The 23204-nt window shown below is 38.6% G+C and overlaps 1 protein-coding gene across 4 annotated transcripts in view; it reads right to left on the reverse strand.

Moving 5' to 3' along the window:
* LOC131543331 (G protein pathway suppressor 2-like) overlaps nucleotides 1–23204 on the reverse strand; it is a 66539-nt gene that overhangs the window by 21213 nt on the left and 22122 nt on the right. For 3 of the 4 annotated variants that reach the window (XM_058780568.1, XM_058780567.1, XM_058780566.1), the window contains exons 7-10: nucleotides 22989–23163; nucleotides 16031–16105; nucleotides 15775–15851; nucleotides 9184–9279 (exon numbers count right to left, since the gene is read on the reverse strand). In XM_058780568.1, coding sequence (XP_058636551.1) covers nucleotides 9184–9279; nucleotides 15775–15851; nucleotides 16031–16105; nucleotides 22989–23163 — 423 coding nt within the window. Of the gene's footprint in view, nucleotides 1–9183; nucleotides 9280–10333; nucleotides 10493–15774; nucleotides 15852–16030; nucleotides 16106–22988; nucleotides 23164–23204 lie in introns of all 4 variants that reach the window. The other variant, XR_009271883.1, reaches the window with a different exon arrangement.

A 23204-nucleotide genomic window follows, 5' to 3' on the forward strand; every position in this document is an offset into this window, starting at 1 on the left:
CAGCTGGTCGAGAAAGAAGAAACTTTGTGAAGAGCAAGAGGCCTTAAACCTACCAATGCACAGTTTGATACTGGTGAGTTGAAATAATTAAGGAATTTATTTAGTGAGAATTTCGGTGGGGATTCAAATGTTTCATTTACATTTCAGTTACATTTGTTTGATAAACTATTATTCACAGGCTGCGATGTCAGTTTCTCAAAGCTATATATGATATGATGTGTGTGCTAGAGGCTCCGGCATCATCACGGATTTTGTCCTCATTTTAAATTGTTGATACGAAAACATTTAAATGATCCATAATTTTTATGGTCACAAAAATTAAACGAAGCTCTCCCACATTTTTTTCTTTGGTTTTGTTAATATGTCAATTATTAGCCGAATATTAGCAGAACTATTATTCCTTTTATGATAATTAATGTAAAATCAAACCACTGAAAAAATGTAGAAAACAATTGTGTTATTTTTAAAGGGGTCACATTCACACTTATCCAACGTAATTTAACATTCTGATTTTGTCAGTTAATGGTTAAAGATTAACAAGCGTTGGTTGTCTGTCAGGAAAATTTACCGAAATAACATCCAAGAACAATATATATAATAATTTTGTATTCTCTTGTTCCTTCACTATGCCAACAGGATTGTCCCACACAATGGGGACGCAAACAAAAAATGATTGAGAGAGTATTAGAGCAAGCGAACGCAATTAAAAGAGCACTGGATGACATCCAGCATCAACACCTGAACCTGACATGGCAGGACATTGCAGTGATCAAGTCGATAAACGCAGCACTTAAACTAGTTGCAGAATTTACCGATGTTTTATCGAACGAGAAGGTTGTTACTGCGTCATCGGTTAGGCCTGTGCTGAGACTGCTGACCAACAATCTCCTGGACCCTTCACCAGAAGGCAGCGAGTTAACAAAAAACATTAAAGCAAAGATGATCGCTGTCTTGGAGGATAAATACAAAGATTTAGAACGAAACGAAACACCATCATGTTGCTCAGAGACGAGAAACAGTGCTGTGGCTTTGTTTGGAATCATTTTTGTTGTCGAAATGGACCAAAAACAGGAAATATGGTGTCTAAAACGTAAGTCTCTTAATATTAACTTCTTGTTTATTGAACTGCTGATTTTTGGAGGAAAAAAACGGCACTGTTCGTGTGATATTAACTATATGAAATTAATAGACTGAATCATGCAGTGAAAACGCACTGTAAATGCGCACGCGCACTAGTCTAACCTACTAGACTTCATCACGTCATGTATGCGTGCACTCTCTGTAGGTGTTTGGTTTTTGCAATATACTCGATAATGTCAAATCGCACATCGTTAAAACAACAATTACGATATTATGGCAGCCCCTTACGTGAGCATCCTGACAATTAAAGGCCTTAATGATTGAACTTGATGATCCTGAACATTTGGCCACACACTTATCCCTGCATTTCTTGTGTTTGGCACTCTCTCTGTATTTAACCAAGCTCTCGAGCTTAAAATGTGTAGATTCGGTGGCGAATGCTGTTAGTGTTACCTGCAAACTCCGTCCCACAGGCTTTAAAGTGAATGCAGTGCATAGAGCACAGTGCATTTTCATAGCGGAGCCACTAAAAGTCTTTCAACCATTCTCTCCGAAAACTGTAAGTTACGCCTTCTTTTCGGCTGGTGGATCAACATTCACCACATGATCGCTATCACCAGCACCATTATTTGTAACTTTAGGTGGTTTACAAAAGAAATCTGTCAGTGTTTCCTTTTATTTTTTCTCTTCTTCAGCCCATTGCATTTCCCGCGGTAGTTAGCTCCCTGTCACCTGACAGCGGAAAGCAGTGACTGAGTGATTGACAGCTAATATTAACCAATCTAAAATATGCATTAAATTAAAAAACGTAAAGATGAAGTTATGTAACGTTTTTAGAGAAATTAAAACAGGTCGCACTACAACAATTATATGCACTCGCACAAATGCTCCCAAATATATTTTGAGGTCGCACAGATTAAATTACGTTGCTTTCCCTAACCACTGATCTATAGAGTCGACAGTCCTACAAAGATATCAATACCACGATTAGTTTTAACAGTTAAGCAACCACTTTATATCGACATAAAAAATGAGTTCAAAACCGCCTAGGTGTATTGTTGCTGCAAATGTAAACCGGAGAAAGCATTGACGCGCTATCGCACCCAAGGGGCCGTCTGACAATTCCACCGACTGGGTTAAACCGTCCAATGTATTTAAATTAAAATTACTTTTAACATTTAAAATAACACACTGTCAAATTGTAAAGCTTGTATTGCTCATATGATTTACTACAGATTAGATTTTGACAATACCTCCCTTTATATATATGTACAGTACACAATTATTTACTTATAAAAGATTCCTGGAAAGGGTTTTTTTCATGTTCCAACGGTTGTAGTACATTGCTAGATACAAAACTGACTTACTACAGATTAGATTTGGCCAATATCTCCCCTTACGGTATGTACAGTACACAAATATTTTTTTTTTAAACTACAGTAATTCACCAAAAGGGTTTTTCATGTTCCACAGGTTGTAGTAAGTTGTGAAATTTAGCCAGTATCTCCCTTATGCCGAGTTCACACTGCACGATTTTCAAACTTGTCGGATCGCTGTTGTTTTCACACTGCGTGACTATCTGGGGTAGCATTCAGTCGCTGCTGTGTTCACATTGCACGATGGATCGGCGACAGGGGCTTTCACATTGCACGATTTCACAATAGGAAGAATCGCCGACAACTCTGTCTGATCCGCAAACCACGTTTCACAACAAAACAGGAGGGAGATGCAGGGAACAGGCATTGTGTTCTGCAAAGAGTGGTAAACAATAATTTTGCAGTAACTGTAATGCTGATGTTGCGGCTGGTCAAGCGTTTGTGCTTGTTTCTGTATGATATAATTGTACATATTAAAATACTGATATGGTCTATAACTCCTCACCGAGCTTCCCTCTGCCCTGTATCTTTGTCTCTCATTGGCTGAAGGTCATCGTGATGTAGTTTTCAGTCAGAAATCATTGCACACAGCGTGATTGTGAATCGCCGACAGCTCCAGATATTTAGCATGCCAAATATATCTCGGGGGCATCGGCGACGTGTCGGCGATTATCTCAGATCGCGTCTTTGATAATTCACACTGCGCGATTGTCACTCGCGTGAACGAGCTCCGATTTGCCTCCAATGTCGGGCATTTGTCGGCGATTTATCAAAACCTGTCGGCGAGTGAAAAATCGGGCTAAAATCGTGCAGTGTGAACTCGGCATTACTGTATGTACAATTCACAATTGACCTATCGGTAAGCCCCGCCCCCCTTAGTTACTGTTGCTACCTCAGACAAACAAACGGAGTTGCTCACTGCTTACAATGACAGCTACAGTGTGAAAACCATGTCCCACGATGTTTTTGCACAATTTTGGACACAAAAGGCCACCAAATGGGAATTAAATATTCAATGGAGGGATTTATAAAATATTTAAAAATAAATACGGTGGGTAACTTGAAGGAGGGTTTACATTAGCTAGTTTTAGCCAGAGATACCTTGCTAAAGCACAAGATAACATTAACGTTCTGCTTGAGCATATGAAAATTGTAACTTAATGAGTGTATGACAACCAGAAAATGAACGTTTTTGTCTTCATTTAAAAAAAAAAGAAAGAAAAAGGTGAATTACAGTAATTTCTTAAGAATAATTATATACTGTATGTACAGTGAGTAAGATGTTGGCAACATTTCAACTGTAATCAGTCAGTCTGGTCACTAGTAACATTTTGGTGAATTACTGTAATTTTTGTTTCTTAAAAATATTTGTGTAGTGTACATACTTAGGGAAATTATTGTCTAAGGCGAGTTATTGGCAAAATATATTTAGTCAGTTTGAGTAAATTATTCATTTACTGTAAACATTAATTTGAATAAATTATTGGAATTTAATAATTAAATTTAAATAATTTAATAAATTATTACTTCGTTTTGTACTATGGAGGTAAATTTGCAGACGGTCCCTAAAGCAGCTTAGGCGAATATCAAACCTAAAACTATAGCGCTTGGTTTTCTATGGGAGAAAAAATGGTTTGGTGAAACTTGTTGGTTGTGGGCTCATATTCTGAGCTCATCTGCTTAAATGTACATAATATACAGTAATATATTTTATTAATTAGATGCTGAAGTTAATCATTTATTATCACTGAGGCAACAAACCACATTAAGTGTTTTCTTTATGGGAAATGTTTAACGTGCGCATTCCTTAACTTTATTAAATTACCCTCATCTGTTTGCATCATCATCTAAGTTTGGTCTTTTAAATAGGCTTGTTGGAGATGAGCAAAATCTGCGCAGAACTGATCACCGCGAGATGCATGCCTGATTTCTTGATGCCAATCTGATTTCATGTGATTGTGTATTTAAATTATGCTTGAATATTCCCAAACACTATGACTGTGCGATCTCTGTGTGAGATATGTGATTGGTGTCATATTTCTATAAAAATCTAAAATACATGTTTATATTAAAGTAGAAATGGATGATAAATATGCCTTTCGTATTAAATAGCAAGCACTTTGTCTTGTTCATCATATTTATATAAAAGCAACAGAACTGAAATTATGTCACATTTATTAGCAGCACAGCACATGAGTGAGAATTACGCGATATCCGCCTTTGATCTCGTTGGTATCTGTTCTACTTCGAGAGGGCAGAACTGTCCGTCTTGACTGCGCTTATTTCACTCCTCCCCTCACTGCAGCCACCTACATTTCAGGCGAGGCGCATCTCAAACAAGTCTAATAGCTGTTATTGTGTTAGTGTACTACTGAGCCGCGAAATGTGTTTTCTTTAACCGATTTCTGAGGGAAACAGCATGAAACCTTGCCCGTTCGTTCATATTCTACATCTGCTTAACTGTCGATATAGTTCGCATAATCATCAATAAAGTGTATTCTGAGATCTGAGGTCTTATATCACTGTATTAGTTCACTGAGGCGCGTTACGCGTCGTTGGGGAATCCTGGAGTGTGACGTATGTGGGGAACCCCAGTATTACAGCACAGCGTCACACAAGCCTCCTCTGGTCAGAGGAGAACTGGCCCCCCGACTGGGCCTGGTTTCTCCCAAGGTTTTTTTTTTTCTCCATTCTGTCACAGAGGGAGTTTTGGTTCCTTGCCGCTGTCGCCTCTGGCTTGCTCAGTTGGGGACACTTAATTTCTAGCGATTATCGCCGATTTGATTGCACAGATACTATTTAAACTAAACTGAGCTAGACAATGACATCTCTGAATTCAATAATGAAATGCCTTTAACTGAAAATTGAAAATTGAGTGTTTAATCTTATCATTATACATTACTGACACTCTATCCTCCAATTTGATAATGTTAAGTGCTTTGACACAATCTGTATTGTAAAACGCTATATAAATAAAGGTGACTTGACTTGACAAGCCATGATACAGAGTTACAGAAACTAAACAACCGAAAGCAATATGTGTCTTCCTCAGATGTAATGTTAGTTCTGTACTTCAGCATTGGGTAAAAGAGCATTATAATCTCATTTGTAGTAGAGAAAGCTGCTTGCATGTAGGCTACGGGAAACAGCGAAGATGTTGAATTAAACATACACACAATCAGCGTTTCCACATGTTTATACTGGCCCCGATAATCAAAACTTCTACTTAGCACTTGCTCCATTTCTGCAAATCAGTTTTTGTAAATGAATGACTTGATCCACATATGGCCTTCATCAACAGCCGCTTGCGCCACCTGCTGGTGAGCGGCTGACATCAGCTGGAGATCATGCATCGGTGCTCTACTGCTATTCCTGCGGTTCCCAGATGTGCAACGCTGAATTTTCTGCCGAATTTTAACCACTGAATTTGTGGCAGCGAATTTGGAAAGTGAAATAAAGTGACCGAAATTTGCCTGTCGAATATTATACATTGTATTTGTAAACAGATTGAATATTTTGGAAATTAATTCTGGAAGGTGAATAAGAATTGTTGAATTTTTAATTATGAAAATGTGTGTGAAATATTTTGAATTGAAATATTCACAGCTTAAACAACTGTGTTAAATTTCAGGACCTAAAAATGCAAGCCCTGGAAATACATTTACGATTTGTGGAATTCAGCATGCTTTGTTTCAAAAACTATTGTCATTATTCTGCTTCCATACACGCCCTCCTAAAACGGCTCATTCAAACACGCCTCCACATGTCTACGTCATGGTGTGGGAAGATTTTCAAAACACCATCCAAATGAGGACACAACTAGAAATCAGTGGTTAAGACACTGTTCCAGAACAGTTCAACCCAAATATTACAGTGTGTGCAGTGCATTTTACGGAGGACTATTTCCTGAACCTGGAAGAATAGCCTACAATGCTGGCTTGCACAAAGGCTGTTTCTATAAAGTGGGGCACTTCTGACTCACAACCTGCAAGTACGTTTTCTTATTTAAAGAATTCGCCACTGACGGTTCAAACACGAGTTTTGAGCAGTGTAGAGTAGTGCTTGTTGTTTGCCCGTTTCTCCGATCACAAATGCAGACATGATTCAACGCGACGCGTAAAAAGACAGTATAAGTCATTATAATCAGTAATTATGTCCCCACTGTACGCAACTAATGCTTCGTTTATAATGGGTTTTATTGATTGTGTGTCATCGCGCCAGGACACGGCATCACAATACGGTAAGGGGCGTAACATTTTCGTCTCACGCTTGAGGTATTCGGCCAGTCACAACGCACTGGATAGCTGGCCAATCAAAGCACGTCTCGCTTCTCAGAACGATGAGCCTTGTAAAAATCGACGCGTTTCAGAAAGGCGGAGCATAGAGGAGCAACAATAATGTACAGTATGTGGAAAATAATGTGTTTTCTGAACCTTAAACCACATAAACGCATTGCATTACACCAAATACACAAAATAATGTTCTTTTTAGCAATGTCATATGACCCCTTTAATGTTAACATTAGCATTTAAAGCAACATAGACTTAAAATAGCTTGCTGAAAACAGAGCTGATTTTGACAGGGTAAAAAGGGTGTTTTTTACACTACCATTGAGAAATTTTAACCAAAGTATGTTGTAGACTTACCCTAAGACCATAACCCTAAAAAAATCATATCAATTTGTGGAAAATGGTCATCCGATGACCCCTTTAACAGAACACAGCATATAGACTAAGATCTTGATAACAAGAAGCCATATTAGTAATGATTATAAACGAGAATTGTTAACGATATTGCCAATATCCTCACAGCTGACAGCTTTACCTGTTGAAGTCTGTTCAAGTTGTGCATGAAATAGACACTGCTTTTCTGCACTTTCACTTTGCACGTCTACGTCATTTTGATCTCTCTCATGCTGCACAACTGAGCTGCGTTTAGCAGGCATTTCGGCAGAGATGAGGACTGTTTGAAACTTTTTTTTTCCATTAAAACTTTGATGCGCATCGTCTCAGTTTAATGAATGAATGAATGAATGAATGAATGCATTTATATAGCGCTTTATTGTGTATTGCTGTACACCCAAAGCGCTTTACAATCATGTCGGGGGGTCTCTCCTCAACCACCACCAGTGTGCGATGGCAGCCACAGGACAACGGCACCAGTGCGCTCACCACACACCAGCTACAGGTGGAGAGGAGCGAGAGAGTCATAGAGCCAATCAAGTGGATGGAGATTATTAGGAGGCCATGACTGATAAAGGCCAGTGGAGGGAATCTGGCCAGGACACCGGGGTTACACCCCTACTCTTAACGAGAAGTGCCATGGGATTTTTTAATGACCACAGAGAGTCAGGACCTCTGTTTAACGTCTCATCCGAAAGACGTTTAATACGTGAACATAACATAAAAGATGTGATCACAAAACAATCAGGAACATTTTTTTAAGTCATAACATGTAAATATATACAGTTGCCAGTGGCGACCTCAGCAAAAACTTCACTCGCAAATTCATATATTTGCGACCGTTTTAGTCGCAGTCTGGAGCCCTGGTAAGTATATTTTTAGCATAAAGTACTTGAAGTGCTATATCTTTAATGTGGAAAAAAGTGCTACTAATGACAGTAATAGTGTACCTGAGTGTACTTTTTAAAGACACCATAAACGTAGTTAAGCATATCATATAAAGGGAATGTTAACATAATTGCCCGTTCGCAAAGAGCTTGACTGACAGGCGATCTGACCAATCAGAACGCGGATATTATTATATGCCGCCACTGCTATCCGCCATCTTGCCCGACAGCTACGGCCGGTCATTTCTGGGTCAGCCTTTGGGAAACTACAGTTTTAAGGAGAAAATACTCAGCAATGGTGTTGATTAATGGATTGGCAAATGGTTTGTCTAAAAGCATATTAAAAACACCACATAGACAAATAAACAACATAAAAAACTTGATTTTCACTACAGGGGGACTTTAAAATGGTGTGTTCCGCAGTTGAAATAAAATACTTTCTGATGTTTATTCATGTTTATTTCATTGCTTTAAGTAAATATGAAAAGATGTTCGGTTCTCGTGTTTGAACTGAGGCGATACAGCGATCTGTCACAGCACATTAAAGAGAGACAAAACGATATTTATTGTTTGAATTTCTTTAGATCTCAATCTCAATTTTCACTACATGAGAACATGATGTATAGTGTGAGAGCGGCATTGTTTGTCGGGCATAGCAACAGTAGCTTAGGAGGGCGGGTCTTTGCGAAATTACAATACATTTGAAATGAATTATTTAATCTATAAAAATATGTGGGAAATACATTATAAATACATTTTGTATATATTCTTTATATATTAATCTTATATTTTAAATAAGTGTATTTGCTATGTATGATGAGTATATTTAAAAGTGTATGAAAGATGGTTTCAATTGAAATACAAGTTGTAACAATACATTTTATTTTACAGAGAAAGTATGTTAAAAGCTCATTTTAGTTCATATTCATGGTGTCCAAAAATAGCAGTTGAGTACACTTGGATGTTTTTAAGAAAGTAATCTTAAGTGCTAAAGAATATTTTTAGTATATTAAGAACAAGACTAGTGCATGAAAATAGAGCACTTTAAGTACATTATGGAAGTGTACTGAAATAAAGTGTATTTTACTGCACTTTTTTTTCACCTGGGTATCCAATGATGGACATTTAGAAAGGTTCAATGTAGATTAGTGAGCTCACCTTGGCAGCAGAGATCTGGACAGCCATGGATGGAGTGGGCATCAGACCGGTTGCACTCACATGTAAAGCCTGTGGATGGATGGGTCTAAGAGCAGCCTATTAATGACAATACACACAAATAAGTACCATCCACAACCATCTGCAGTACACACATATAAACTACGGGTGGGCGATATGGCAAAAATTTCATATCACGATTCACGATTTTAAATCACGATTCTTTGTCATGCTTGTTTTTCTATTTTGCAAGTTTTCTGAGCATTACAGACAAACTAACTTCCCTATTATAAAGACAAAGCCTTTCAAAGTAACAAAATATAACAAAAGAATGGTGGATATTTAGACCAAAGTGGGCGAAGATAAAAAAATCTTTGTCATTATTTTATCTGTTATTAAAAAACGAGAAGAAAGGTACACATTACAAATACACATAATATACAAATAAAACAAATTGTTTTATTTTCAGGTAAAATAGGTGTATTTAGCAGGAGCATTCAAGAAATTGAATGAACAAATATAAAAATAAAACTATATATATTGATTTCTATTAAAGCAACTATATTCAATTTTTTCAGTCAAGAGTAGTGAGTAGTGATTTTTCTCTTTGTGTTTTGGCGTTTTATTAACATTAAAGGAATAATTCCCCCCAAAATAAAAAAGTGTTTTATTTTTATACCATCATTTACTCACTCAAAAGTTGTTTTAAACCTGAATGAGTTTTTTTCTGCTGAAAATAAATGTTATTTTGAAGAAGGTGGAAAACATCTCAGTTACGTATGTAACCCTAGTTCCCTGAATAGGGAACGACATGCTGCAATGATGTCATCGCTTTGGGAACACCCTCGGTGTGACGAATGTCTGAAGCTCTTATACCATCACGCCGATTTATTGGCCAAATAGCGCTTAGCACCGCCCCCCATGCGTACGTAACTTATGCTATATCAGCGTGCCGTGCGCTATTTCATCAGATTTCCATATATGACGAAGGAAGCGCTATCAAGGTACGGAACCGCCCGCATCGCAGCATCTCATTCCCTATTCAGAGAACTAGGGTTACATACGTAACCCTAATGTTCCCTTTTATAGGTTCACTTCAATGCTGCGATGACGTCATCGCTTTGGGAACGCTATACCATAACGCCTGACGTACCTTAGATAGCTGGAGACCAAGGAAAGCGTCTGCTCAAGTGGATAAGACCCGGGATCCAGGAGCCATCCTCACGTCTAGACTGTAGAACTTGAAGTTGCTAGGAGAGGACCATCCAGCCGCAGCACAAACATCTTCCATCGACGACCCTTTCAGAAAGGCCTGAGAAGAAGCCACTGCTCTCGTTGAGTGAGCATAGATCCTTAGTGCCCTCACTGGGCAGAGACCCATGCTACCTGACCCCGCATCAGCATGGGAGAAACCCTCTAAGACTACTTGCTGAAAGCGAAATGGATTCGAAGCGACCTTAGGAACATAATCAGGCCTGGGTCGCAATAAAACCTTTACCAACCCTGAGGCAAAGTCCATACACGAAGGGCTGATGAATAGAGCCTGCAAATCCCCTACTCTCTTAAGGGAGAATAAAGCCACCAAGAGAACCATCTTGTGGGTAAACAATTTCTCTGACACAGACTCCAACAGCTCAAAAGGAAGGCCCGACAGACCCTCCAAAACGATCGATGGATCCCAAGAAGGAACTCGTGTCAGGCGGAAAGGCCTAAGCCGTCAAAAAACCTTGCATAAAATGGGAGACCAAAGGACGACGACCCACTGAAACACCTCCTACGAGTGCATGTCCTGCAGATATGGCAGCTACATACACTTTGAGAGTAACGCCAAATCGTGCCCCGAGCTGCGTAGTCGAGCTCGAAACAAACAGATCCACTTCCACTTGGCCGAACCTCTGCCATACGTGATTCACCACTTGAGGGTGTAGTCTCCATTCCCCGTCCTCCAGCTTCTGTCTCGAGAGCAAGTCCGCTTCTGAGTTCAGGTGACCTGGGACATGGACTGCTCTGATCGACAGGAATTTGGTTTGAGCCCAAAGAAGAACACTCCTCATGTTGTCCATCCTGACTAACACATGACAGCCCTTCAACTGCGGTAAGAACTGTCTGAGAGCCAGGACGACTGCCAGTAGCTCCAAACGATTTATGTGTCAGCTCCGATGTTCCTCTGTGCAAACTCCACGGACTGGGCGTCCTTGACGGACCGCCCCCCAGCCCGTCAGGGACGCGTCCGTCGTGATAGTTTTGCGACGAAAACACGCCCCCAGCTGGACTCCTTTCTGAAGGAACTGGGGTCTCTTCCACGGCTTTAGAGCATGAAAACCTCTGTGTGTCACCATAATTCTGCGAAGTGGATGACAATGAGGTGAAATGTTCTGGCTCTTGGTCCACCACTGAAACGGTAGCATGTGGAGCAGGCCCAGCTGAACTACAGGGGACGCTGCCGCCATAACACTCGATAGTCTGATCGAGCACTAAGTCTCGATGTATCAGTGCCTGATCCTGGAATTGAGCTAATATTAGCCAATCGTCCAGGTAGTTCAAAATCGGACCTGGAGCCATAATGGGGTCAGAGCTGCGTCCATACATTTTGTAAACGTTCAAAGAGCCAGAGCCAGTCCAGATGGAAGAACACAATACTGGTAAGCTTTGCCCTCGAAAGTGAACCTGAGGATGTGAAAGTATGCATCCTTTAGATCGATGGTCACAAACCAATCTCGGGGTTGGATCTGAGACAAAATGGACTTTACTGTTAGCATCTTGAACTTGCTCACGCAAGATTCAAACAACGCAAGTCTAAAATCGGACATAAACCACCATCTTTTTTGGGCACAGCAAAATACCGGCTGTAAAAACCCGACTCCATCTGAGTGGGGGGCAATTCTTCTATAGCCCCTTTCTCTAGGAGTGAAACGATTTCTTGGCATAACACCGCGGCCTGCCCTGGACGTACCGTCGTGGGAAGAATCTGTTCCACTCTTCCAAGATTTTGGTACAATAAAGAGTCAGATTTTTGTTTGTGTTGTTTTTCAAATTTTTTTAGTTAACTGGTATCAATCTCAAGACAGGTTTGTTCAATAGTTTGCCAGTTCTTCTTAGGTAAATGGAAACCCTACTTAAAGAGGTTGTTCCACATTATTAAGCAAGTCACAGTTCTCATGAAATATGGTGAGGAAGAAAGATCTTTCTGAAGATGAAAAGTATGAAACAAATGCAATGTCTTGCAAAAGGCATCAAAACAAACAATATTTCACGAAAAGCAAATAGAAATTATTGAACTGTCAAAAGATTTGTGAGTGACTTAGAGCACAGAAGATCTTGATCAGATAAAGATTTATTAAGGAAAGTTTGTGTCAAACAAATGAACTGTATTGTAATACCAGCTGTAAATAAGCCGCTGTTGAGCAGCAAACAGGTGTTTGAAGCTACTGGAGTCTCAAGATCCTCTTCATGCAGACTGGCAGCTGTGTGTAAAGCTGCGTTTCAGTCACTGCTAACCAAACCTCACAAAGAGAAACCTGCACGGTGGCTGTAAAACTATCATGCATTAAATCCTCTGAATCAGAGGCCGCGTTGGACAACACATCGTCATACGGTTTACAACTGAAGGAAACCGCATTACAGGCTCCAGCGTTCTCCATGGGCTCTGACTCGCATGTGTCACCCCAAGCGATCGTTTCATGCGGCGCCTTGGCAACTGCAGAAACGGATTGGCGGGAGTTAGGCCTTTTCGAAAAGGCCGCGAGCCTTGAGTGCAATACTTTCAGCCGCAGGCTATCATCAATGTTCCGTCCTAAGTTGCAAATGCGTGCTAAGTTGCAAGCGCGTGCGGCCGCGCAGATAAATAATGTGCCGCACACACGCAAAAATGAGTTGGGAAAGCCATTTGATTGGATTCTAGTAAAAACAAAATAATTGCAATGCTCGGGTAAACCGCTATAGAGCTGCTGCCGCTATAGAGTTAGAACCGGTTAATGCAGTTTACAGGTTTCATAGAAAGAGAATAATGTGCGCCAAATGAGTCGTTGTAGAAACCGGATACTTCAATGGTTGCGGACGAAATAGCTCAAATCGAGAGCCAACGCAAACGCAGTGACATGTGAAATAAAACGTCCTCATGTATTAAAGAAGAGTGGCTTCTTGTGAATTAAGTGATTAAGTGCTGAAAATAGCGGACGATGGGCACAGAACGGTAACAAAACTCTGAGACATTTACAGTCACACACAGGTGTATTGTGCAAACTGTACTTCATAGGGATGTTCAGATAGCTATATAAGAATTCAAATTTTTTTTTCATTTTTTTATTTAACTTACAGATCTCAGTTTAAATACTTCAGTTTGTTTTATATTCTCCTCTATCAGTTTAAATGCTTCAGTTGTTTTGATATTATATTATGTTAGGCCTATATTATAAACCTAATAAATAATTGACCTTGTTTTTTAATGGAGTCACTTATGCTCATCAAGGCTGTATTTATTTGATCAAAATACAGAAAAAAAAAACAGTAATATTGTGAACTCTTAGGCTATTGCAATTTCTAATATTAGTTTTGTATTTTAATATATTTTAAAATATAGTGTATTCCTGTAAAGCAAAGCTGAATTTTCAGCATCATTACTCCACTCTTCAGTGTCAAATGATCCTTCCGAAATCATTGTAATATTCTGATTTATTATCAGTGTTGAAACTGTTGTGCTGCTTAATATTTTTTGGAACCTTTTTTCTTTGATAATAACAGTATTAATTAAAAATATTAATATTTTCTAACAATATAAATCTTTATCACTTTTTATCCATTTAACACATCCTTGCTGAATAAAAGTATTAAATAAAAAAAATAAGAAAGAAAAAATTTACTGACCCCAAACTTTTGAATAGTAGTAGTGTATTCTATTTTGAATAAACAGTGTTATTTTTAACTTTTTATTTCTCAAAGAATCCTGAAAAATATCACAGGTCCCAAAAAATATTAAGCAGCACAACTTTTTCCAACACTGATTATAAATTAGCATATTAGAATGATTTCTGAAGGATCATGTGACACTGAAAAGTCAGCTTTTCTTCACAGGAATAAATTATATTTTAAAGTATATTAAAATAGAAAACTTTTATTTTAAATTACAATAATATTTCACAATATTATATTGTGAAATAATATTCAGTATTTTTTTTTATCAAATAGATACAGCCTTGATGAGCCTAAGAAACCTCTTTAAAAAATTTACTGATCCCAAACTTTTGAACGGCAGTGTATTGTACTGTAAAAATGTTTTCTCAGATAACCTAAAATGTGCATCATTTAGTTACATCAAATATAAATAGCACATTAAAGTTAAAAGTTACACAATTTTTTGTGCGCACACTGTACATGTCTGGTATAAAGAATGTTTTTGCTCAGGTGGCCGAAATGTCCGCCCAATAGAGAAAAGTTTTGCTCAGCAAGAAAAAAAAATTAGAGGGAACATTGGCTATCACAGTGTTGACAATTGGATGGGCCGCTAAGCGCAGCTTGAGCGTGATGATGGCCCAAGCATAGCATGCACCTGTCACGTGTGTATCCTGCTGTAATGAACCTGTCACACGGCTTGATGCATTTCCTGTGGCTCATCGTATCCGCTGAGAGGAGTAAACTGCTCTTTTTTTTCCAGAAGAAATAGCTGAGAACATGATGAAAACGCTTTCCAACGGGCGACAGATGATTCGCTTCCTGAAGGAATTGAAATCTGATGAAATAGCGCACGGCACGCTGATATGGGGGGGGTGGGGGTGCGGTGCTAAGCGCTATAAGGGCTTCAGACATTAGTCACACCGAGGGTGTTCCCAAAGCGATGATGTCATCACAGCATTGAAGTGAACCTATGAAAGGAAACCAAACAGTTGCTTGTCCACAGTGACTTCCATATTATTTTTTTTTCCTACTATCAAAGTCAATGTGTACCAGCAAATGTTTGGTAACCCATATTCTTCAAAATATCTTCTTGTGTGTTCAGCACAAGAAAGAAATTAATACAGGTTTGGGACAACATGTGAGTGAGTAAATAATGACAAATTAAATTTCAGGGTGAACTATCCCTTTAACGACAAGCGGCAGCATGTTTAATAGGCTACTGTCCCTTTAAGACTTGCACGCATCCGTTTTCTCTCAGCTGTTTACTTTCATTTTAGACATAACCAACTGAATGTATACATAAACCTTGTGTGTTTTGACAATATTAGTGCTAAAGATAACTTAGTTCAGTGATCAGGCGCTGTTCAACAGGTTTTTTTAGTGAATGAAACGTTTTACCAGGAAGGCTTTAAAGCAGATGCAAATAATGTACTTTTGTGATTGCGAATAAGTGCAGTGTCCCGTGAGAGTAACTCTACTGCTGAGTTAACACTGATGTGAAAGTATGTAGCGTTGTACAGTATATTGATATGGCGGCGCCAAAACTGCAGCTGATAGAATGTGCACTGTAGCACGACATTTCTTCAAAAGCAGATCGTGGAGACATTTTTAAATCGCACACTCCTAATATAAACAATACATTTTCTCATGGAAGTTAGACCTTGCTTCCCAATATTTATCAAATGAGACTCAGTGAGTACTTACTGAGTCAGTAAAGCCAGACTGCTGATTGGCATGTTCAAGCTGTTTCTGGAGGGAGATACTAGCACTAGGGATGAATCCTGTGAAGTTCAATTGAGGAAAGAAGGAATGATATTGTTGAGATAAAATAGCACAATACTAATGTATGACATATTTCTGGCCAGAAAAGATGTAAAGTGAAGCTGACATGTTTTAGAAAATGCCACCTTAATATCAATGTGATGAATGTTATAAAAAAAATGTAAGGGGGCTTCCTTACCTGGCTGGGTGGTGAAATGGCTGTGGACAGCATAACCTTGAGGCAGGAATGGCATGCTCTGGAATGGTGATGCCCCTACACAGAAAGACAGAGAATATGAAGTTGAGAAAAAAGACGGAGAATGTTTTATTGTGACCCAGGAGGCCAACTCACCAATAAAATACGAACATACACTCACAGCACAGTAAGCTGTACAACATTAGAGAGAATTACAGTTGGGCACAAAACAGCACAGAAAAATATGTGGCCATCCAAAAGTATGCTTATAGACAACTTTCTAGGCAGAATTTATCCTCACAATCGAGATGGTGTCAATCTAGCTGTAGAGAACATAAATTATATATTTGAATATTTGGCCAATTTATCTAACCTAAAGAAAATCCATAAAACCACACATGAAAATGAAAAATGGTTTGATTTAGACCCAGAACAAACCCAAAAATATGAAAAAATGATTCATATGGAACATCCAATTGGTAATTATCAAAACCAATTAGACTACTCCATTACAGAAAATGAACTGATTTATAAAATCCAGGCCCTAAAAAACAAAAAAAAGCAAGTGGACCAGATGGCATCCTCCACAAAATGCTCAAGAACACAGAGCACAAATTAAGATTGGCCCTACTAAAACTTTTCAACTTCGTTCTGAGTGTTGTTCATTTCCCTGAAACCTGGAATCAAGGACTCATAACACCCATATTCAACAGTGGAGACAAATCAGACCCAAACAATTACAGAGGCATTTGTGTAAGCAGTAATCTAGGGAAGCTCTTCTGCAATATCATCAACACAAGACTTGTACACTTCCTTACAGAGCACAATGTCCTCAGCAAAAGTAAAATTGGATTCTTACCAAATTATAGAACAACAGACCACATCTTCACCCAACACACCCTGACAAATACATTAACCAAAACAAAACCAAAATATTTGCTTGCTTTGTAGATTTCCAAAAGGCCTTTGATTCAATTTGACATGAAAGTCTGCTGTCTAAACTTTTAGAATCAGGCATTGGGGGTAAAACATACAATATTATAAAAACAATGTATTCAAACAATCAATGCGTAATTAAAACTGGAAATAAACAAACAGAATTCTTCACTCAAGGGTGGGATGTAAGGCTAAGGTAAGCTAAATTTGGCTGTGAATGAACTGAAAAAGAAAGCAAGAAGGGCTTTTTATGCCATTTTGATGTTTTGAGATCAATCTATCCAAATTGAAATCCCAATTAGGATCTGGCTCAAAATATTCCAATCAGTCATAGAACCTATTGCATTATATGGCAGTGAAGTGTGGGGTCCTCTCCTAAATCACAAATTTGAAAAATGGGACAAAAATCCGATTGAAGCCCTGCATGCCGAGTTCTGTAAGTGTATCCTCAGAGTACAGAGGAACACACCGAACAATGCATGCAGGGCAGAATTAGGCCAATACCCTCTACTAATGCGCATTGAGGAACGAGCCATCAAATTTTGGAAACACCTAAAAATGAGCGACCCCAACTCTTACCATTTTAAAACCCTTAAAATCCATGAAGTGAACCCTGAAAAAAGTCCCCTGATTCAGATGGCCCTGAAGCTGCAAACACAAACTAACATGACTAACAACATCCAGCATCAGGACACTGAAATATTCATCCACAAAATTCAGCCCAACCAAATTATAAAAACAGAAAAACAAAGTAAACTTGAATGTTATTTGGCCCTAAATAGAGATTACACAACTGCAGAATTTCTGAGTGCAGTGAAAGACTAAATTAAGAAGACAAATGACGAGGTACAGACTATGTAAACACTATGCTTTGGCAATACATTATAACAGTTGTCATGCCAATAAAGCACATATTGAATTGAATTGAATTGAATTATTGAATTGAATTGAATTGAATTGAATTGAATTGAATTGAATTGAATTGAATTGAATTGAATTGAATTGAACTGAACTGAACTGAACTGAACTGAGAGAGAGAGAGAGAGAGAGAGATGAAAGTGTATGCGTGTCTGTGCGTCTCGCTTTACAATGAATGAGTTTACTTCAAAAACAGTGATTTTATCCTCTCGTTGCTGGAAAATATAATGTAGCGATTCAGTATTTAAACTGTTAATAAAAGTCGTGGGGCAGCATTGACAAGTTTCACTGCTCCTGGGTGTGTGAGCTGCGCGATCTCCGATATGTGTGTCTCAGTAAGCAGCGCATTAATATAGAACGGTAAGGCTCTAATGCACACCAGTATAGGTGTGTTTATTGTAGGAGCTAGACGATGTATGATGGTATAGTAGTGGTGTCCCAATTCTTAGGAGAATATTTTCACCCCTACCCCTTGACTCTCTGTTTCAGGGGAAGGGGTATAAATTAGAATTGGGATTGGGCCTTAATCCGTGCAAGTTAATCCACTGAAAAAAAAAAGTTTGTTTTGTTAATCTTTAATTAAAATCTGACCATTTGCTTCCGCTCTACATTCCTTCTCTGATGTCAGCTTGACGGCTTGGGCAGAATATGCTTAACCACATCCCGCCAACCATTAGTTTGCTGCGAGTGAGAGATGAGAGGAGGAGCGCAAAAATAAAACTACGCCCTCTATTCAATATTCCGTTTCAGTTGGAAATATGTCACCATAGTTAAAGTGGGCAGCAACTTCTGGTTGAAACGGACTTTAAGAGTACTCTGGGGGAAGAATTCAGTGATGTGCTCTATCTTTTGATAAATCACACTTGAAATCAAAGACTATAGAAATACAAAGACGGTTCACTCCTATACTTATGAATGGGAGAAACTGCAATGCGCAATACGGCAGAATAGTCCTGGCTTCTAAATGAAAGAGCCAATCGTTGATTGGTAAAGTCATTGCGTCACTGCAGCGGCCGTTAGAAGCTCCGGTTCCCATAGAAACCGGAGGCTAGAGCAGCCAATGCGCATGCGCAGTCATTAGCGCGTTGAAACTACGCATGTGCAATGGTGGGTCTAGCCTGAAAAATAAGCTTTTTAAACACTATTTGAGCATAAGAAACAACATTCATGGAGCAGTTCATTTCACATTTTGTTGCTGATTTGAAATATGTAATTTAATCGCGAGTTCAGCGAGCAGTTTTTGAGATTTCAGGATTCCCCCATTCATTTAGATAGGACTTGGTCTTGTTTGAGCTGCCCGGAGGTATTGTAAATATGGCGGCCGAGTGAATGGACTTTCCTTGAAAGGGACTTTGCTTGAATTGTGAACATGTTCTTCTTGTAGTAATGGTAATGAATAGTAATCTTACCAAATTTGTGGTCTCTGGGACCAACTCTATTATGCCATGACCAGTTCAAAAATTTACTTTTCAAATGGTTATCTTTTAAACTTTGGACCATTACGCACAGAAAAGACTGAATATAAATTTTGAGATTCATCTTTGTTCAACTGGTTTTATCTTGGCAATACTTTGATCAGTTGAAATTCATGTTCCATCATTTTGTTTCTGCTTTGGACTGAGCTGCATAGAAATGTTTTTGATACTAATGTTCCTGAGAAATACCTCTTCAAAGTTGACTGTGTTAGTTGACTTATCTTATGCTAGTGTGCTTCGCTTGCTAATTGGTTAACATGCTAACTAGTTGGCATTCTTTCTAATGTGGCTCTTCAGCTATAAGGTTAACTGTAAACTATGTTAACTGTTAGCTTAGGTTAATCTTAGCAGGTTAATCAGTTAACATGCCAAGTAATGCAAAAGCAGAAAAGTGTACTCGTTTTTGGCTTGAAAGCTCTCCTCAGCAGCCTGGAGAATGTGGAATTTTAATTCCATACAGGCCTTGTATCGCTGCTGGCAGATATACTGTTATATTATGTTCTGTATACTTGATGAACTGATTAAACTGGTTGTACTGAAATGATGCAAAGCAAATAAACCTCCTCTACAGAAAAAAATTGACAGTTAAAGAGCAGGTCATATGGGTTTTTGAAAAATATCTCTTTTGCAGTTTGTAACGTAGCTATCCTTAAATGTAAACAGTCTGAAAAGTTGTTGATCAAAAAAAAGTGCATGATAAATAAAGATATTATCTCTCAATTATCACTCTTTTCGAATCTTTTGCCCGTTACCGATCTACGTCACTGGGTAACACATTTGCATAATCCCTGCCTGCCCAAGAAATACAAACATTCTGACCTGAGGACTGGTTCTCTAATCTTGCCTTTTATCTTCATCGGCTTCTAATCTTTATTTGGACCAACAAGCGTCTCCGAACCACAACCTGTAAGTACGACTGATACATTATGCATACATTCTCTATTGAGTGCTCAAAATATCAATTTTTTTTGTGCTAATATATGATGTATACCTAGTGCAGCTTTAGGTTTCCAGGTAAACCACAATATTGCTGCCTTACTGAAATAGTTCTGATAATTCGTTGTGAACCCACTATTTCCTAGGAATGTGTCAATTAATGTAGACTTGTCGTTGTTCTAATTACTTTGTATAAACTGTATTTACCTAATAACAGTTTTGTACATGGAAATGACATACCGTGAACTAGTGTTGTCAAAAGTACTGACCGCGATACCATTCGGTACTGCAATTTTAAAAACGTCCATTTCCCGCTAAGATTTGAGCGCTGTTGAGCGGATTCTTAAACAGCGCTGATTGGTCATTGTGTTCACTCGCTGAACAGATACATCTGTGATTGGCTTCAATGATCAATGAAGGATACTTGCCGATACCTCAAAAAAATTCTACGATAAGATTATGATTCGATTCGATTCGATACAGGAGTACAGTAGACCATCTACATTTTTATTAACTCACAAACGTGACCAAAACATATAACATGAACATAAATCAGAAATTTTCACATCCTGTACCTCAATTGGGACATTCACAACAAAAAAATAGGCTTATATAATAATAAAGAAAATAAACAATTGGAAAAACAATTCTGGCTTCTACTGTGGGCTCAGTGCTAAAAATCTTTTCTACAGATAACCAAATTACAAGCAATAGCCGAAAATAAATACAATAGAACAAAGACACAAGTTCAATAAACAGTACTTTTCAGGTTTTTCAGCTCAGTCTAAAAGAAATTTTCAGGTATGCTACAGAAATGTAATAATAACTGCATAGTCTTCACTGTATAAATTAAATATAGATTAATCATTTTTGATGTTACAAAGTTGTTTAGTCAGGAGCAGTGATCACTTGTATTTTTCTTTGACAGCATTAGATTCATTAGTTTGCTTTCACTTTAAGAAAGAAAGCACGGATTTAATATACTGATACACATGCATTTTCTTTCTCAAGTGTTTACATTAAGACATATGCCTAACCGACTGTGTTGACTAGGATATTCGCCAAAACATGCATTTTGATGTAATTTTGTCTGTATTTACTCATCCATGCACAAAAAAGTGGAAGAAATCTCAATTTAGTATTCGCGCAGTCTATGTGTGTGCGCTTCAGATGTGTGCGCAGAAAAATTCTCACACAGCGCTCGACTGTTCCTCCAACAATCCCGAGCATCTTTTATGCTGGGCGATAAATCGATTTTATCGATTAACTCGAATGTGTAGTTTACGTCAACTTGTTTGGATGAAAATCGATTTTCTCTTTAACCTCCGCCCATGCTCCCCTTTGGGCTCCAGTAGTTCCGAATGAGCTCAGCCCTCCCCCCTTGCGCATTTGCCATATAGGGTTTGGCCATCATGATGTTAAAGGCCTAACGTTACTTCATTTTTGCATGCGTGCGCTAGCGTATACCCTCTCGCTCACAAGCGCTTGTCAATGTGAGTGTCTGTTGTTGCAGTCTCAGCTATTTTGTTGTCCGTCTCTTTAGTTTCGTTTTCAACTGTGAAACAACGGCCCGGAACAGTGTTGCCACTATGTGGAAAAACTGATTACTGCTAAATAACTTCAGTGCGCATGTGATCCCCCCCTTCCCTCCACAATCCACCGCATCCCAATACCGTGCACAGAAAGAAAATTACGTGTACTACGGAACTCCTTAAAGGGAATAAATACGAGATGGGAGGAAAATATATTTAAATACTTTCTCTCACAGTTTTATCATTGGGTAATTGTATATAAAATTGCGGGCATCAGGGATTATGCCTGGCATTGAAACTGCTTTTGAATGCACAATCGCTTTTAGTTTCACTTTCACTTTCAAGATTCGCCATCGCATGTGCTGTTTATACTGTGGACCAGCAGTTCTTACCACACATTTTACAAGATCAGATGTTTGTCAGTGGTGCTGAGGATCTGCAAACCATTCATCTTTGTCCCGCCAAAAAACAACCAACAGTCACTGATATTTAATGCTGTTGAATGTTTTGTTTGCACTTTATCAGAACTACCTCCTATCTACTGAATAGCAAGACGTTAAACTTGTGTTTAAAGAAAACTTTTCAAAAAGGGTTACATAATTTTATGTTTTATGATGTTATGTTACGTTGTTATGTTAAGTTACATTTTCACTTTTTACAATGGCAGGGCCTGCCATCTTGTCTCTTTGGCTTGTTGTTTCTGATTGCACTTTAAGGGGGAAATCCAGATCAAATCCCAGAAGGGAAAATCAAAACAAAAATGAAGTTAAAACTTGTTTTGAACAATTTCTTTGTCGTCGGCAGATAGATTTTAAGTGTGGGGGGGGGGGGGGGTCAATTTAAATCACAAATTGGATTTTTTGTAAAAAAAAAAAATCGGCGATTTTTTTCTTAGGCCATATCGCCCAGCCCTACACAGAATGAACCGTTTCGAAATCATTGACAAATGACTCTAATATTAAATGTATATCCTGAGAATATTATGACCTTAGATGCATTTAAACCTGTTGTAGGGGACTCCAACACAATATTAGGACACTTTACAATACCATATGACCTGCTCTTTAAGCAATCAAATGTTTGAGGTAAAATAACCCTTGTATCACCTGAAGACTGCGGTTTACTAATGTAAAAAACATCTCATTCACAAGGTTTTGTTGTTACCTCTTATCTGGGTGGTGCCTGCAAAACTGATGGGCACAGAAGCAGCAGGTCCATAAGAGGTGTGATGCTGAGCCTGAGTAAGAGCAAATGGCTCATGGACTGCAGTGCTATTTGAGAACTGCCCATGCTCACAGGAACCAGGAGGAAAACCTGGCTGGCTGGGGAAGTGATGGCCCTACACAAGACAACACTTTATGGATAAGTGCCAGATATGAT

Source organism: Onychostoma macrolepis, chromosome 07 (genome assembly GCF_012432095.1).
Source record: "Onychostoma macrolepis isolate SWU-2019 chromosome 07, ASM1243209v1, whole genome shotgun sequence".
NCBI classification, from domain to species: Eukaryota; Metazoa; Chordata; class Actinopteri; order Cypriniformes; family Cyprinidae; genus Onychostoma; species Onychostoma macrolepis.